General features: G+C 40.9%; 2 protein-coding genes across 2 annotated transcripts in view; one reads left to right on the top strand and one right to left on the bottom strand.

Annotated features, from left to right (window-relative positions):
* The window catches only part of LOC142104200 (acylphosphatase-2-like), a 59,196-nt gene extending 57,638 nt beyond the window's left edge, over positions 1 to 1,558 (bottom strand). Inside the window, exon 1 of the mRNA XM_075188727.1 lies at positions 1,465 to 1,558. Coding sequence (XP_075044828.1) covers positions 1,465 to 1,519 — 55 coding nt within the window. The 5' untranslated portion in view covers positions 1,520 to 1,558. The remainder of the gene's footprint in view (positions 1 to 1,464) is intronic.
* A 12,456-nt stretch (positions 1,559 to 14,014) lies between these two features.
* Positions 14,015 to 19,657, top strand: part of LOC142103368 (uncharacterized) — a 99,930-nt gene continuing 94,287 nt past the window's right edge. Inside the window, exon 1 of the mRNA XM_075187431.1 lies at positions 14,015 to 14,161. The gene's annotated coding sequence lies outside the window, so the exon portion shown is untranslated. The remainder of the gene's footprint in view (positions 14,162 to 19,657) is intronic.

Below are 19,657 nucleotides of genomic sequence, written 5' to 3'. Positions count from 1 at the left end.
TGCTGCCATTTTGACTTGTTCATAGAATGCAATAGCATACTTGCCAATTCAACCCTCGGGAGATCTCCAAAGTTGGCCGTGTCCTGGGAGCATGGCCACGCTAATCACATCATTAGACCCCACCCCCTGCTATACAATACCAATTTCAGTCTATTATAGCAGGGGGCGGGGCCAGGTTCATACATTTAGCCCCGCCCCACCCACTTCACCAATGAAGTGGGCAGGATTCAGGAGGTTGCCCTGCTCTCCCGGGAGTCCGGGAGAGCTCCCAAAAATTCGGGAGTCTGTCGGACATTGCGGGAGAGTAGGCAGCTATGTGCAATAGTGCAAAAAATGACACATGATATAACAAAGATGGATTTGCACTGCAATGACACAGTTTTGCAGCTTCATAATAAAAACCTTGACGTGATCTCATTTTTAAAATCTTGCAGTTTACAAGATAACAGCTATGGGGATCAAATTCGGTCAAGGTTATGCAAATCTGTTTATTTGAGGAACATCTTATTGCTCTCAGAGCTATTGGCACCAATTTGGGCTGACAATTTGTTGTATCTACTTTTCATTTGGCAGAGTGATGAATAACGTAATTCAATTTATTATTATAAGCTCTTGACTTTTGAAATTCACTGCCAATTACAATACAGACAATATAGATTCCTCACTTTCTAAAATCTATCACCATTTTAGTGACTTAACAGTAAAACATTATTAAAGACCCAACCATCCAGATCTTAATTTTTGGCCTTCTCATACATGCATTTATGGCCTCTTGTACCAGCATGCAGAGATAACAGCTTAGAAGGAGTAGCACCCTGCTAAATTGTATCCTGTTTTTGTGATCAAGAGATGGAACTATACTATAACTTCATGTTTAGTGGTTATATATAACATCACATCACTACATTATACATTACATCACTATTGCTGAACCTAAGGACAATAAGGGATTAATAAATTGTCTTAACTTACACATTGGCTGTCCTAAGCATTATTATTATTGTTTATTTATATATATAGTGCTAGTAATATGCAGTGTTGCAAAGAGGATATTTGTCAATTGCATCAATCCTTGCCACCTTGGAGCTTACAATCTAAATTATTTTTTAACAATTTTGGCATCTGTGTGTGATTTTAAATACAAATTGATCTATTGTAACTTTTACAAAATAAAACACTTTCTGTTTTAGAGTGTGTGTGTGTGTCCCCAAAAGCTAAACCCTACCTGCTGATAGCCTTTGATTCACACATCAGCTAATTAGAGATCATAAAGCACAGTAAAAAATGTCAAGGTAATTGGTAACAGCTACAATAGCAGATGTAATGTCTGCAATAAAATGTTATGTGTATGTAGACATTTGGACAAAGCATTTTAATGTCCATTTAATTTGACATTTAAAAAACAATCTCACAATTGCTAAAGACAAAGAAGGACATTTTAGGACTAAGACTAAAGTTTCTTACCCTGTACATCCCCATAAATTTCATAATCCATAGACCACAATCCTGTAGAGCACATGGTGCAGCTCTGTAGATGTACCTACTAAGAAAGAACTGATTGTACTGCTGTGACAGCAGCCAAAAAGTTTGCCTGTTACTAAATACAGCTCAGAGAAGTAGTAACAGCAATACATAAATAGCACATATCAAGACTGGCCTATTAAACAGCTGGTGCTTCAAAGAACTTAAAAGGCCACTAAACCAGAAATAAAAGTTGCCTTATATAAATGTATATAAAAATGAGCTGGTACTATTGACAAATACATATTTAAAACTGCAGAAGCTTATATGAGTTCAATAGATTTCAGATAAAATGAATTGGGTACTTATGGATGGCACCTGACTCTGACCACCTATAATTCCATGGGAAGGAATATACTGTTCTCATGAGTACTTTTTTTTAACAGAGCTCCGATTATATCCTAGTCCATTCCATTCACTTCAGTCTCCCCAAGATTCCACTCTGTCACTTTAGCAGTCTCTTCAAGGGCCTGATTCATTAAGGATCTTAAATGAAGGTATCTTATTTCAGTCTCCTGGACAAAACCATGTTACAATGCAAGGGGTGCAAACTAGTTTTCTGTTTTGCACATAAGTTAAATACTGACTGTTTTTTCATGTAGCACACAAATACTTCATAGCTTATTTGTACACTGAAATTTAAAGTTGAATACAGTTGATCCAGCGCTAAAAATCCACACTGTGTATATACACTAATATGTGAGAATGCCTGTGTAAAATAGGAGGCATACCTGATTATAGATAACTATTAATTACTATGCAATGCAATACGCCATAATAAAGGAAATAAAATACAATGAATAAAAACCATATAGTAATTGAGAAACGAAAAAAACAAGTCCACATGTATAGGGGGTGGGCAGCATTATGAATCAGAAAACAGGTATCTAATGTGTTTTTATTCATTGTAGTATATTTAGTTTATTATGGCATATAGCCTGCATAGTAATAAATAGTTATATATGACATAATAAAATAAATAAATAAATTATATAGCCAGCATAAATAGTGTGTGGTCCGTACTGATATAATAAAAAACAATTTTATTTAAAACATAAATTTACAAAGATAATCATCAATATGTAAAAAAGTATTTGACATGGGATTATGCTCTTGATTAAATAGTTATTTAAATAGATCTTTGAAGTATGAGCGCATAAGAGTTAATGCTTTGTTTCATTATTTGTATTTGCACCTGTCCTCTAGCAGGTGCAAAAGATACAGCTTCTGACAAGTGTAAGGCTGTTTAGTCTCTTGATGTTATGTGAATATATTCTACCGATCACGGGGTGGAAGGTTTTTAGTATGTATTTTCTAGATTTCGTTTTTTTTCATTTCACGAAAAATCTCTTTGAGATTGGGGGTTGAGAAAGGGTAATGCCAAGTAACATGATTAGCATTCGCCTAGTATGCTGGTGAATGAAGGTGGAAAACAGAGCATTATTCCCCTGCCAGCTAAGGGTTCTGAGCCCACAAGGAGGAGCAGCATGTCTGCAAAGGGCATCATAGGACAGAGTGGGAGATGTCCTCCATCCTCGGTAACCCAATATACAGTAAGTTATTATGCACTGTATGGCAATGAGGCCTAATTAATATGCATTTCTATCATTCACATTCCTGTGTGAAATGTTATTCCACCAGGTAACAGCAGTAACAAGAAATGTATTCAAATTAAAGTTACAATCAGTTATACCTAAACCTTACGAATGTATATAAAGTAAGAATACATAGTAAAGAGTTCTCACTAATGTCAAACTGAACATATTATTTGAAATAGGAAGAACATCCTATCTGTCTACAGTTTTTCTTTAAGAAGAACAATTGAATAAACAGCCAGTCTACCAATTTATCCTTGGTCATAATCACCAAGGATAAATTGGTGATTATGTTCAGTTTGAGCTTTTACATACAAATCTTTAAATATTAATAATTATCATAAATTTTAGGGTATATTAGTAAAAGCATGGTGCAGAAATTGTAATCTTTATATACATATCAATATGTTACGGCTACCAGCTATTATCATAAGCTTACAGAACTATCGGCAGAGGTCTTCACCTTTTGCAGCCGCAGAGCTGGATATGCTCACAGGTACTCAGATGCCCCCAGGTCTTAAACTCAACGTAGTGTGAGCTTATGAGTAATGCCACAGCATGGAAATAGGAGGTGATGACAGCAGGTAACGTGGTCAGGAACAAGCCAGGGTCCAAGGGCAGGAGAAACCAGCAAAGTCAGGTTCAGGCAAAGATCAGGGCTGGCAGCAAACATGGGTATCCGAGTCACAAGCAAAGGTCAGGGTCACGAGCAGGTAATCAGAAGTCCAGGAACACAAGCCAAAGGTTATACACGGAAAATAATCCCGCAATAAGCACAGTAGAACGGAGCAGGTCAACAGCCAGGAACTGAATGCTATAACTGGCAGGGAGGTTAAGCCTTAAATACATAGAATGCCCAATCAGAGTTGAGGAGGTGCTGTAGGTAAATCAGCAACCTGATTGCTAATACATAAATTAATTTAAAACTGCACCCGCGTACCCGGCTGGTTCTAATGCCGGGACATGGCGCTGTCAGAGAGAGCGTCCCGGCCGCTGCCACGGTGACGGCCGGGACCTAGAAACAGGAAGTAACATCCCAGCTATTGCCATGACAGCCTGGACACAAGCAAGAAGGATGAGCCACGGATCCTTGCGGCTCTTAACACTATATAGAAAAAATGAAAAACATAATGAAAAATGTGAACTATTAATTGGTTAAAAAAATTAAATAAAAAGAAAAAGTCAAAATTATGAGAAAATGTCTCCTTGGATATTCAAGAAGTTTACCCCATCGGTTAAGACCATAGATAGATTGCAGTTTCCTCAGATTCCATTTCTGAGGTTAGCAGATTTTCAGGATTTGATAACTGTGGACCACTCTATTCATGGTGGTCATTGTGGTCTAGTTTCCATTGTTGCTTCTTCTTAAGGTTGTAAGTAAATGTTACGGCTGACGGTACTGGCATGAACTCCCAGAACAAATGAAAAAGGTCTTCGCCTTTAGCAGCCGCCTTTCATGTACAGCTAGTTACAGTCACAGGTACTTAGATGCCCCCAGATCTCAGCATAGTGGGAGCTTATGCACAGAAACCGTAGCTCAGGAGTTGGAAGAAGATACTGAAGTACAGGAGGCAAAGCAGAATCAGGCAACTAACTGTGATCCGGTAAACAGGCAGAGGCCAGGACAACAGGCAAACGAGCAGAATCCGTTGAACAGGCAGATGTCAGGGTAGCAGGCAGACAAGCAGAATCCAGTAAACATTCAGAGAGATCACAAGTATCAATAAGAATAACAGGCAAGGTATCCACAAGGGACAGGTCAGCAGGTGAGGAAACAGAAGCTATAACCGCCAGGGAAGCTAAGTCGTCTCTGCCATATATACATAGGAGGACAATAATCAAACAAGGGGCACAGGGGGATTAGCCTCAGAAAGCTGTTAATTAATTTTGGCAATTTTCCCTCGCACCCGGATGCCCTTCATGCCGGGACGTGATGACTTGACAGCAGAGTGTCCCGGCTGTTGGCTTGGCGACAGCCGGGGAGAAACAGAAGTGACGTCCCAGTCGTCATGGAGACGACTGGGACACAACGGGCCAGTAAATAGTGAGTCACTGCGGCTTAAGGAACTGACGCTGCTCGTAACACTAAGAAGGCGTTTCAAGTGAGGGAAGACCTAATTTTAGGAGAAGTGCAGATGCATCCTCCAATGATTTGGCCATGAGGAATTTAATCTGGTGCCATGTTTCAACTCAAAATGGATTTCCCCATTTGTATTTAATGTTGTTGGTGCAGAGTAAAGAAGTGAAAGATTTAAATTCTCTTCTCTTCTATAGAGTTATGTCCTAAAATATTTAGAGCTTTGGGTTCTCAAATGTGAGAGTTTGATTTTAAGTAGTGTATCCTTAGGACAACATTTCACGGCTGAGAAGGATCTTGGGAACGCTGTCTCAACACTCTGTGATCGTGATCCAGTAGGAGACAATCTTCTGGAGTATTTGGGGACAAATGAGAAAAGAGCCTTTTTAGGAAGTCCAACTTTTCATGGATCCCTTTAATTCTCAGGTTATTTTGGCGTGCTTTATTATCCTGGTCTTCCTGGTTCTCATGGTGTGCAGCAATGACTTCTCTCATCTGCGCTATATAAGATTTGGCTGCTTGTTTATATGGTTTGGGTACTCATTTCCGACACTGGAAATGTCGGCAGTTAATCTGTCGACATTTTCATTTCGACAATCACAATGCCTACATTGAAAGACCAATGCCGCTGTCGACATTTTCCAGATTTGCCCTCAATGCATGTGTCGGTTAGCCTGTCAACATTTTCATTTCGACAGGCTAACTGCCGACATTTCCAGTGTCGGAAATGTGACTGCATCCAGTTTATACGAGATAATTTCTTCCGCTTTTCTTTCAACCTGATCTATTCTTTCTCTTATAGAAGACAGTTTATTTTCTAGGCTTTGAATAGCCTTTTTGGATTTTCTAAAACTTCTAAAAAGTGGAGGTGTTGCCCATAGCAACTAATTAGATTCTAGCAATCATTTATCTAGTGCTAGAAAATGAAAGCTAGAATTTGATTGGTTGCTATGGGCAACACTTCCACTTTTCCTTTTTAAAAGTTTTTTTTAAATCTACCCCTTGTACTTCCATTTGTATTGATGCATGTGTCTCTCTTACTTCTTTCAAAATAGAGAGGAAGTCTTTGCAAGTGAGTGGAAATATATCATCATCAGCTATTTATTTAGTGCCACTAATTCCACATCGCTTTACAGAGAACTCACTCACATCAGTCTCTGCCTCATTAGAGCTTACAGTCTAAATTCCCCAACATACACACACAGACCGAGAGAGACTAATGTCAAATTAATAGCAACCAATTAACCTACTTATATGTTTAAGTATACAGATTTATTATAGTCTTTGGGATTAGAATCTGTTTGGCTCATAGAAAAATTAAGTCTATCTGATCCTGCATCTCAGGTGGTCTGGTCATTTTATGTAAGTTTTGTGTGAGTTCAGACATCGATTTTTTTCCTGTCATTATATTGTGGATCTCAGTTCTAAGGTGTGGAGGTCATTTTTTGGTTATTTTACTCCATCTAACAGTCCTCTGCTCTCTGAGCCTATTTTATTCTTTATATTTTGTAGGGCAGAATAATGAAATACAATTTTGGTGTTCAAGTATTCACTTTAGGTTAAGTGGCTTCACTTTAAATATAAATATGAGAGAAGTTTAACGTATATGAGATTATTATTATTATTATAATTTATTTATAAGGAGCCACAAGGTTTCTGCAGCGTTGTATACAATACAAACAATAGACCATACAGGGAAAACAGTACAGAACATTAAACAAGTATTACCATGACTTCGGAGGCTCCAGACAAAGCAATTATAGTGAAGTTGGAGCAGAAGAGCAGGTTGAGAGATAGGAGGGAGGAGGGCCATGTTCATAAGAACTTACATCCTTATGGGAGGACAAACAGATGGCTGCACAAAGGGAGTCAGAAGAGGAGAACAAGTGCAGGAGGAGCGAGGTGATGAGAGCAAGCGTGGACAGAGGGTTAAGTGGAAGGCTGGTAGGCTTTGAGGAAGAGGTGAGTTTTGAGTGCCTGTTTGAAGGAGCACAAGTTAGGAGACACCGGATGGAGCTCAGCAGGTCATTTCAGTGCAGGGGGGCAGCTCAGGAGATGTCTTGAATTCTGGAGTGGAATGAGGTGATCAGAGTGGAGGAGAGGCGTTGGTCATTGGCCGACTGGGACTGGGCGGGAGTGTGAATGGAAAGGAGATTGGATATATAAGGGTCAGCAGAGTGGGAGGTGAGGGTAAGAAGTTTAAAAAGGCTTCTGTAGGGGAAGAGGAACCAGTGTAAGGCAAGGCAGAGGGGGAGGCAGAAGAGGAGCATCGACAAAGGAAGATAAGACTCGCAGCCGCATTGAGCATAGAGCGAAGGGGGACGAGGTGAGAGCAGGTAGTAAGAGGAGCGGTGGTAGAATGAGGGTGAGGTATACTACAACAGTGAAGAAGGATCATGAAGATGGAAGAGGAGGGCAAGGGAGAGGTTAGACAGAGGAAGGGTAGGCTTTAAGGGATCTCTTGAACATTTCCAGGCTAAGGGATAGCCTGATAGAATGAGGGAGATCATTGCAGAGAAGGGGGGCAGCATGGGAGAAATCTTGAATGCTGGAGTGAGATGTGGTAACCAGATGGGAGGTAAGGCGGCGATCATTGACTGACTGTAGAGTGCTGGAAGGAGTATGGAGATGTAAGGAGCAGTGGAGTTATAGAGAGTTTTGTAGGTGAGGGTGAGGCGCTTGAAGTGAATTCTGTAAAAGCGGGGGAGCCAGTGCAGTGCTTGACAGAGAAGGGAGGCAGATGTAGACCGGCAGGAGAGGAAGATTATTTTGGCTGCATCATTGAGTATGAACTGAAGAGGAGCAAAGCGGGTGCGTGGGAGGCCAGTAAGGAGGAGGTTGCAGTAATCAAGGTGGAAGATGATCAGAGAATGGATGAGTGTTTTGGTAGCATCAAGTGACATGAGTGAGTGAGGGATTGAATGTGAGCGGGTTACGAAGAGGGAAGAATCAAGGATGACACCCAGGTGTGAGGATAGGGTTTTTAGAACCAAAGTTCACTAGGTTTCCCCAGCCCCCCTTAGGTTCAGAAATCCTACATGCAAAGAGGAGAACAAAAGATACAATGCTATCTCTACTTTTTTACAGTAAATCAACAGAATATAAACTGCACACTTTAAAACATAGGTCAGCAGATCCCCAGTATGAATAGGCGTCCCAGTAAGGTTCCCCACCCACCTTAGCCACGCAAAAGTTCCATGTCAACAGAAGGTCCAGGGAGTCTTGGCATCTTAACTCTCCACCAGCGTGTTGGAGCTCTGGGTATCAGTATCTCCACTCCTGTGGGTGCACCAATATACCCAGAACCTGGCGAGTATCTCCTGATGGAGTGAGGTGATAAAAGATGGAGCAACAGACTGCTTCCCCATGTACAGGACAGCGATCATCACTGGGTCTGCTGGTAGAGAACAGAAACTGAACATCAGTCAACCCACACCTTCCAGGAATCAATCCTCAGAATGAATACACCCTCCCCCATAGTGTGGCCCCTTATATCCATGGTCAAATTCCCACTGTATTTTCCCTTCCCCGAGCAACACCCTGGGTCTCTCATACATAAACATTGGTGGGTGCTGGGCCAGGGGGTTGGTGTGGGAGTGGAGATGAGCTGGCCTGCCACAGTGACTCCCCTGCTGTTGACCTACCACTATGTCTGGGCTAGTCTGTGGAAGACAATGGGTAATACTTATCTTTCCCCACCTACATATTTTGGATAACACACAGTCCCTCCTGAAATTAACCCCTTCCACGCTTTTGTAATGTGTCAGGGCTTCCTGACATATTGGTGTTGACAGCATAGACGTGGTATTGGAGGGTGAAGGAACTGATGGATAAGTTCACCCAGTGAAGTGGTGCACAAATAAAAGAGCAGAGGGCCGAGGACCTTGGAAGTGGAGAAGATGAGGAGGAGGAACTCGAGGTTGAAACAGAGAAAGAGCGGCTAGAGAGATAAGAGGTGAATCATGAAGGAACAGTATCAGAAAGGCCAATGGTGTGAAGGATGTGCAGCAAGAGAGGGTGACCAACTGTGTCGAAAGACTGCAGATAGGTCCAAGAGGATGAGAAGGGAGTAGTGGCCTTTAGATTTGACAGACAGAAGATCATCAGTGACTTTAGTGGGAGGTCATTCCAGTGCAGGAAGGCAGCTCGGGAGAAGTCTTGAATTCTGGAATGGGATGAGGTGATCAGAGAGGAGGAGAGGCGACGGTCATTGCCCGATCGCAGGGACCAGGCGGGAGTGTGGATGGAAAGGAGATTGGAGATATAAGGGGCAGTGGAATGGGAGAGAGCCTTGTAGGTGAGGGTAAGAAGTTTGAAGAGGATTCTGTAAGGGAAGGGGAGCCAGTGTAGGGCAAGGCAGAGAGGGGAGGCAGAAGAGGAGCGGCGAGAAAGGAAGATAAGCCTTGCAGCCGCATTAAGTATAGAACGAAGGGGGGCAAGGCGAGAGCGGGGGAGGCCGGTGAGGAGAAGGTTACAGTAGTCCAGCCGGGAAATGATAAGCGCGTGGACAATAGTTTTGGTTGCTTCATGAGAAAGGAAGGGCCGGATGCGGGCGATGTTGCGAAGTTGGAAATGACAGGATTGGGCGAGGGATTGAATGTGGGGAGCAAAAGAGAGCGAGGAGTGGAGGATGACTCCCAGGCAGTGGAGTTGGGGGACAGAAGAGATAGTGTAGTTGTTGACAGTGATGGAGAGATCCAGATGGGATGGGGACTTAGATGGAGGGAAAACAATGAGTTCGGTTTTAGCTATGTTAATTTTGAGAAAGCGTGAGGACATCCAAGAGGAGATGGCAGAGAGGCAGTCAGATACACGAGAGAGGAGGGGGGGGGGGAAAGATCAGGAGGAGATGTAAAGTTGAATATCATCGGCGTATAGGTGATACTGAATGCCGAATGAGGTGATGAGAGCACCTAGGGAGGTAGTATAGAGTGAGAATAGTAGAGGGCCAAGAACAGAGCCCTGAGGGACTCCTACAGGGAGGGCGGAAGGGGGGGAGGATGATCCGGACATGGAAACCGAGAAAGAGCGGTTGGCGAGGTAAGAGGTGAACCAAGTGAGGACAGAGCCAGAGAGACAGAGAGAGTGAAGGGTCTGCAAGAGGAGGGGGTGGTCTACGGTGTCAAAGGCTGCGGATAGGTCCAGGAGGATGAGGAGGGAGAAGTGACCCCTGGATTTAGCAGAGAGGAGATCATTAGTTACAGTGGTGAGGGCGGTTTCAGTGGAGTGGAGGGGGCGGAAGCCAGATTGGAGAGGGTCAAGGAGGGAATTGTCTGAGAGGTGACAGGTGAGGCGGTTGTAGACAATTCGTTAGAGAAGTTTAGAAGCATAGGGGAGAAGTGAAATGGGACGGTAGTTGGCGAGTGAGGTGGGATCAAGATTGGGTTTTTTTAGAATAGGAGTGATAAGGGCATGTTTGAAGGAGGAGGGGACAGTGCCCGCGGAGAGAGACAGGTTGAAGAGGTGAGCTAAGTAAGCACAGACAGTGGGTAGAAAAGAAAAAAAGAAAGAGGAGGGGTAGCAGTTTTCTACAAAATCTCCAGTGACAATCAGGAGAGATCCATTGCTAAATGTCATTGCTGAAATAGAAATAATAGGGCTGGCAGTCTTGGTCTAAATCTGCAGTTACATTTTACTGTAGCATAGCTCACTCAGAAACAGGAGAGGTGGCAGGGTTCATTGCTGAATCAGAAATTGTAATAATAGGGCTGTTAGTGTTCTTAAAAGTCTCCAGTGACATTCTACTGTGCCATAGCTCATACAGAAACAGGAGGGGTGGCATTGTTTGTGACACTTTCCAGTCTCAATCAAGATGATACTAATCCCTCTACCTCATGTGCTAAAGCCTATGTTCAAGTGCATAGTGGTTTTAAGTCAGGGAAAGAAAAATGTAAATAAACATCTTATACCTTTTTAAAGAAAACAACACCTCTCTAATAAAGGTGAAAGTTTACTGTAGAAAGAAAAGACACAGCTCTTAAACCTAGGATCAAGCACAGTTGCCAAAATGTAATGATCCGATTTCAAGATGTTGATAACTCTTCGATCCTGGCGAAGCGAAAAAAGGACTTAATCTATAAGTCCAACATAATTAGCGGAATTGCTTTGTTTCATTTCCTCTTTCAATTTCTCTTGCTGCTTTCCAAAATGTCTAATTAGGGGAATCACTTGACCCAAGCTAACAGTGCCTGCACTCTCTTCACAGTTGACTACTTCGAGTGGTTTCAGCACCTTGCACAACACGGAAAGTATTCTCCACTGCGCTGGACTAAAGTACATTCCCCCTAAATTCTATTCTTCTTGCAGCTACTGCATTCTCCTACATGCTGTTGCAGAATCCCGAAAATGACCCTAAATATTCGGGACACAGACAGCATCTCCTGCATGTCACAGTCATTTTTTAAAAAGTTCTGTACCACCAAGTTGATTGTGTGAGCAGAACAGGGAATGTGATGGAATTCCTCCTGCTGTAATGCTCTAACAATATTGGTGGCGATAACAGAAATCACATATTCTCAGGAGAGACAAAGCAGGTTAAGCCATAACATCCCTTAGTTTTTCAAACAGGTCGTCAGCGGTATTAACCACCCCTCACTCCCGCCTATAAGACTTCTCCCGTGTTGCTCCCCACCTATGGAATTCCCTACCACGCTTAATCAGACTTTCCCACAGCCTTCAAATCTTTAGACACTCTTTGAAAACCCATCTCTTTTTTGAAGGTGACATTATCCTCGATAACACTATTCACACTAATGCACCCTCACAACAATCCCAATCTCCACTCTGAGCCACACTCGCTCCTCTTGTTTCAGCTGTGCCCTCTTCCCTTTAGAATGTAAGCTCTCTAATGAGCAGGGTCCTCTTTACCCTTTGTTTTCATGTCTCCATTCATTTTGTCTGTCTTGTCTGTTCTTGTTTTACATATGTCTTGTTTTATGTATGTCCTTGTCTTCCCTACTGTACGGCGCTGTGGAGCACTGTGGTGCCTTACAAATCTATGATAATAATAATAATAATAATAATAATAATAATATGTCTCTTAGTGAAGCAGATGATACACAGAGTAAGTTGCCTCGGAAAAATGCGAAGTTCTTGGGTAAATGCTGCTGCTGTCCTTGCTGGTGAAGGCGAATCACAAACCCAGTGGGCTGTCACAATCATATAATCTTTAGTTTGCCCAGTTCCGCTTGTCCACATATCTATGGCTAAGTGTACAGTGGGTAGAATGGCATTTTGTAGCCCAATGATTACATTTTTACGAATTCTCGTAGAGGTGAGGAATAACGTTTCTAGTAAAATGGTGCTGTGATGGAATTTGGTAATAGGGACAGAAGACCTCAAGTAACTGTCTAAAACCAGCTGCATTGATAGTGGATATTGGATGCAGATCTAATACTAGCATAGTCGCCATGGCGTCTGTGATCCGCTTTGCGACTGGGTGACAGTTTTCATACTTGCTTCCTCTTGCAAAGGATTGCTTAACAGTCAATTGTTGTAAACTACTAGTAGTCTTCTTCTTGGTCTGCTTCTGGGTTGAAGATCCAACTCAGCAGCAGGAGCAGCAGCAGTGAGCCTAACACTCAAGGATTCTTCTGAGGAGTCCTGGACAGGGGAGGAGTCATCTCGCCTTAGAAACTTGGATGCAGGACTAACTCCGATCACTTGTGAGGATATTGATGAGGAAAGTGTTGGGAATGTAGATTGCAGGTGCTGGGATCTAGCTGAGAGAAGGGAGGTTGCTGATGCTGGACTGCTTGTTGTTATTTTTTAGCATAAGTTTCTGATTTTCACAAAAGCTTTCCATGAACTCGCTTCAAATGGCGTAACATGGATGAGATTCCTAGATGGCTGAGGTCCCTACCTCTACTGACTGTGGCTTTACAATGCTACAAATGGCTAGACAACTGTTGTCAGAATTTGGGTAAAAATAATTGCCCACATAAGAGGTGGATTTTTTTGGTCTTATCCCCAGACATAAGACCAAAATGCCTTCTTTTCTTATCACTGGCAAGAACTGGTGCAGTCTTCATTTGAAAGTGTATGAAAATAATATTGTGACCTGTGGGGTTGTCAAAATTGACTGCAAATTACATGAAATTAGTGTTATTGAGGTTACTAAGAATGTAGGGGGGAAAATAAGCATTTTGGGATTTTAGCAAAAAATAAATAAATAGGGAATTTAGAATATATATATATATATATATATATATATATATATATATATATATATATATATAAGGTCTGACACTTTACAGGGCTCAGACACAAGTGTCTGCATTTTAGAACAATGCATCAACTTGCACAAATTCTTATGGTGGAAGTAGGGAGATCTTATGTGGACCTCCTTAACTTTTAAAATGGGTTCTCTACAACTAATGGTATGCTGGTGATGCCACTGGATTTTGTGCCTGACAGTTATATGGCTCCCATTCTGGAAACTGAATTTTATGAAAACATTACAAAATAAGTATTTCCAGTTGTTAAAACTGGGACTGTCTTTTTTTTTTAACTTGCAAAACAATATCATTGCAATCTTAAGCAAGTGAAACTGTCCGAAATACAAGAAAAAGGCCATAAAGGTATACTCTTTTTCATTATGTGGAAACAATCTCAGGATTGTGTCATGTACCTCTGCATCGTCTAGACACAGAAATGCAATTATTGGTGTTATTCTGTGAGTCCATAAGCTCCATTACTTTAATGTGGCGCTACTCGATGCTCTCAGGCATGCATTGGCAAGTCTTACCAGTAGATGGCGCTGAAAGCATTGTGCAGCGAGCTCTGGAACAACTGTCTAGTCTCCGCCCCGTGTGATCACATAAGGGCGCTATAGTCGGGTGGTGGAATCATCCTGACTGACGCCTCTGCTCCGTGACAAATGACATAGTATATAGTTATGAGAGGAAGGCGATGCATTGCATTTATTGCGAAAACTGACAAGTCGGATTGTTTTTACCTTGGGCTCATGGTAAAAAAACAAAACATATACCTCACATAGAATCGTTGAATTTAATTTTATTTAATATTTTATAGAAATGTTAGTATATGTTGGAATCACTATGTATACGCAGTATAAACTTCAAGACAAAAGTTAGTATCATTTGACTAACTTTATTAATGAAGGCAGTTATATTAACAATGATCTACTGCAGTCAGTCACTCTTCACTTATGCCAAAATTAAAGCATAAATCATGCTAGTAATATTTATCTAGTCATTGTCACTTTGTGTATTCTAGGAATTTCTATGTATTCATTTTTATTTTCTAAGGTAACAGTGGTTTGTACTAAAAAGGATGATCACGGAAAGGGATGATTGGGATGGTTGCAGTTCACCTCTAAAACACTGGATGGTAGTAGCCTATATTTTTATCTTCATTTCAGATATTCCAAAGTACAATATCGATAATTATCGATTAAATATCGATAAGAACAGCTAAATTCTGTTAGTTGGACTCCTAAGGGGCATATTTATGAAAGCACGGTAGTGCACTATCGTGCACTTACCGTGAAATTAAGGTCCCACAGTGTCCTCCGGATATTTATGAAAGGTGCACTCCTCTTCGTTTTTGGGAGCAGTCACCATTCTACAGTATGGTGACTGCTCCCAGCTCAAATCTAACAAGTTCCGAAAAAAGTTCCAAAAAAAGAGCAGAGCTGGACAGCGCATGTGTGGAGGGATCACATGATCCCTCCCTGTCACTCACCGATCTCTCTCTGCAACGATAGTTGCAGAGACAGAGAGGGGATCTTTGTGCGCATGTGCAGTTCTTGGAACTGCACATGCGCAATTGAAGAAAGAAGAGAACGAGGAGAAGATCCGAAGACAGCGCTTCCGAAGAGAGGGGTAAGTATGTTTTTTTTTATCACAGAAACAGCAGTTTTTCGGAACTGCTGTTTCTGTGTACTGTTGTTCATAAATTTGAGAAATAGTTCAATCCTTATCCATGCGATAAGGGTTGATAACTATTTCTCACTTTTGCCGAACATTGATAAATGTGCCCCTAAGTGACTTATAATATACATATCGTTTGAAGTGTGTTATCCCATATATATAATAAAAATTTATATATAGGTGAGGAGTCTGTTGTGTATGAACCAGGCATAAATAATAAAGTATATTAAACCTGTATATATAACATTCCTTAGGGTCTAATATTACACTGTTGAAAAAATAATTATGTGGGATGAAGGCGTCTTAAGCATAGATATGTACACTTGGGACTGTTTTCTGTGCATTTCCAGGGAATGATAGCTCTCTCTTTTATATTTACATGGGATGATGTCGTTTTAAGCATATATTTTCCCACTGGAGTGTCTTAAATGCGTTTCTACTGGTAACATGGCTATATCTTTTTTATTTACATGGAATGACAGCGTTTTAAGCATAGATATGTACACCTGGCGCTGTTTTCTATGCGTTTGCAGCGGGAAAATCGCTATATTTTTTTAGTTACATTAGTTGATGGTTTTTTAAGCATAGATATTCACACTGTGGAGTGTTTTCTATGTGCTACCAGTGGGTAGATGGCTATATCTTTTTATTTGCATGGGATGATGGTGTTTTATGCATAGATAGGTACAACTGTGTTAGATATAAAATCTGATCCAAGTTTGCCTGTGGTGTCAAGTATATCTGGAAGCGCTTCAGTCAACTGGAAAGAATAGACATAGACCAAGTTCTGTATACAATGAATATTCTCTGTTTATTGATATCAAGATACAAGTCTTTACAGCCTACTGTATATATGAATCCTACGTCATAATCATACAGTAGTCTAATTAACTATCTCACATATTCTTGAGGAGTTTACTTTCTCCCCCTTCTCAGGACAGATGTGTTAATTGTTCTTATCTCAAGGGGGGCTGGAGGTTTATCTCCTGTATGCCATATCCAACGTCATGGGCACAGCTCCCACACTACAGGGCATATTCAATTGTTGGCAGTTTCTGCCGCGGAAAAAGTATTACCATTATTGCGGTAATACTAAGCCGGATTTCAGCTCGCAGCTCCCTGAGCCACAAGCTGAAATCCAGCGTGAAATTTACCGTAATAATGGTATTTAGGCAGTAACGCCAACAATTGAATATGCTGAAAATAAACTACCTATTGTTCACAAATGTTGCTACATTCTTCCAGGAGTTCTCTGTCAGCTTAACCTCAAGGCTGTGGGCTTACATCTTGTAAAACTGCATTTCAGCAGAAAAATGAATAATCTCTTTGCAAATAATATTTCTATGCGAGTTACAAAAATGGCTGAATAAGGGCCTTATGAGGCCTTTTTCAAAAAATCATATTTAACATTTCCTATCTTTTATTCAATTATCGGCCTTTTCTCCTCCTACCTATCCTGCCTCTCTTTAGAATCACATTCTTATTGTCGATTAAGCAGGTGCTTATACCCATGTATCCTGCTAGAAGGCCACATGCATAAAGTTGTTCCTCTAAGGGAGTTGTCAACCCATCCCCCACTAGTAATAAGCCTGTGATCCTCCTTGTCCTAACTTGATTTATGAGGAGATGCAATTTGACAAATGACCATGTCTAGAAAAGATGGTTTCTTAGTAGTTAGTTAATGAGTCTATAGTAGTTCTGCAGGCCTTGCATGTTCTTCGTTCAGTCTAGTAGTTTCTTGTTGCAAACTGTGCAGTTCTTTGGCTTTGCTAGTCTGAATAATTCATGATGCTCATCGTCAGGTCTGATTTCAGCAGTAATTTCTGTGATCATCAGAGGTTCGGGATTTTCAGTGGTTCCCTTTTTGGAGAGACAACAGTCAAGTATCAGTAACTTCTTAATCAACCCTTTGCTACTAAGGCCAATATTCCTAATATCCTACATGAATCATTACTGACAATTTTGCCAATGAGGTTATGCATCTGCACAAAGGCATTTTCAGAGTTTACTCTCCTATGAGTGCAAATTGTTGAGCACTCCTTCCCATATGTTTTTCACAGTGGCATAGGCAATTTGTCACTTATCTGTCTGTTTCATACTGGGTTAGGGAGGCCTTGATCCCTACTTAGTAACATAGTTGATGAGGTTGAAAAAAGACACCAGTCCATCAAGTTCAACCTATTTTGGATCTCCTGCGATCCTGCACTTATATTTGAAATTAATCCAGAGTAGGCAACCGCCCATGTGTTTCAATTTTGAAAATCCCCCCAGACTCAATATTGCAATCCAATTTTTACCCTATATCCACTACTATCCTTTATTTTAAATTAACGGTCGTATCCCTGGATACACCTTTCCGCTAAAAATTTGTCTAACCCTTTCTTAAACATATCTATTGAATCTGCCATCACAACCTTCCCTGGCAATGAATTCCATATCTTGACTGCCCTTACTGTAAAGAACCCCTTCCTTTGCTGGTTGTGAAATTTCCTCTCCTCTAACCTTAGGGGATGACCACGTGTCCTGTGTATGGTCCTTGGGGTAAAAAGTTCCCATGAAAGCTCTCTGTATTGACCCCTAATGTATTTGTACATAGTAATCATATCTCCCCTTAGACGCCTCTTTTCTAAAGTAAACATGCCTAAACTGGCTAACCTTTCCTCATAACTTAATGACTCCATACCCTTTATCAATTTTGTCGCCCTTCTCTGAACCCTTTCTAGTTCCAAATTATCTTTTTTATAGAGTGGTGCCCAGAACTGTACTGCATATTCAAGATGAGGTCTTACCAATGATTTATACAGTGGCAAAATTACACTGTCTTCCCTTGCATCTATGCCCCTTTTTATGCATGCCAATACTTTGTTTGCCCTTGCAGCTGCTGCTTGACATTGAGCACTATTGCTAAGTCTACTGTCTACGAGCACTCCCAAATCCTTTTCCATTATAGATTCTCCCAAATAAATTCCATTTAATTTATAGATTGCGTTCTTGTTTTTGATCCCTGAATGCATAACCTTACATTTATCTGTGTTAAACCTCATATTCCATTTAGCCGCCCAATCCTCCAGTTTATTTAAGTCCCTCTGTAGAGAAGCTACATCTTGCTCTGATTTTATTACCTTACAGAGTTTAGTGTCATCTGCAAAAATAGAAACTTTACTCTCTAAACCATCACCAAGGTCATTAATAAATATATTAAAAAGGAGTGGTCCCAGCACGGAACCTTGAGGAACTCCACTTAAGACCTTTGACCAATTAGAAAATGTTCCATTTATCACAACTCTCTGTTCCCTTTTCTCTAACCAGTTTTCGATCCAAGTACAAATTTTGATTTCTAGACCCAGTTCCCTTATTTTGTAAACCAACCTCTTGTGTGGCACTGTATCAAAGGCCTTTGCAAAATCTAAGTAGACCACATCTACTGTCCTGCCCTGGTCTAAGTTTCCACTAACTTCCTCGTAGAAACTAATTAGATTAGTTTGACATGACCTATCCCTCACAAATCCATGTTGATTCCCACTAATAATTTTATTGCGTACCAAGTAATCCTGAATACTGTCCCTTAAAATACCTTCCAGTAGTTTCCCCACTATTGATGTCAGGCTTACAGGTCTATAATTCTCTGGTTGTGATCTCGTCCCCTTTTTAAACAACGGCACCACATCTGCTATTCGCCAATCCCTTGGTACTGAGCCTGATGAGATTGAATCTCTGAAAATTAAGAATAGCGGTCTAGCTATTTCCGAGTTTAATTCCATAAGGACCCTTGGGTGTATGCCATCTGGACCTGGAGCTTTATTTATCTTAATATTCTTCAGTCGCCTTTGGACTTCTTCCTCTGACAACCAAGTATTAATTAATGGCATGGTTTCATTTCCATTTTTATGTATTACTCCTGCCATTTGTTCCTCTTTGGTAAATACTGAAGAAAAGAACGTGTTTAATATCTCTGCTTTTTCCTTAGTATCATTTATCAATTCACCCATCTCACTTCTTAGTGGTCCTATATTATCTTTTTTAATCCTTTTGCCATTTATATACTTAAAAAACTTTTTGGGGTTTGTCTTACTTTCTTTTGCAACGTGCCTTTCATTTTCTACTTCAGTCATAACTATTCTGGCAAGACATATCAATACCATAAGGTAGACATTTCTATTTATCAGAACAAGACTCCCCTGATTTAAAGACTTTGCAGTGTGATGCCTGAATCCAGGTGTCTTTTTCCTGTACTTTCATTGCCATGGGAGTCATCAATAGGACTTGATAAGGACCCTTGTATCTGGGTTCAAGACTTCTCCTGATGTGCTTTCTCAAGTCCACCCAGTCCCCAGGTTGCAGTCTGTTGGTACCTGTATCAAAATTAGGGTCTGGAATGGAAGAGAACACTTGACCATGTATTTCAGTTATTTGTTTCTATAATAAAGCAACATAGTTCAAAAAATCACCATGTACATGCTGCAGTTGCTGTGGAAAATAACAGCCTGTTCTGTGTACTGTGCCAAACAGGATCTCATTTGGTGTTAAACCTTTGTCTTTCCTAGGAATGTTTCTTACTGAGTGCAGGGCAA

This window comes from Mixophyes fleayi, chromosome 10, assembly GCF_038048845.1.
Source record: "Mixophyes fleayi isolate aMixFle1 chromosome 10, aMixFle1.hap1, whole genome shotgun sequence".
Classification (NCBI taxonomy): Eukaryota; Metazoa; Chordata; class Amphibia; order Anura; family Limnodynastidae; genus Mixophyes; species Mixophyes fleayi.
This window is presented reverse-complemented; position numbering and strand designations above follow the sequence as displayed.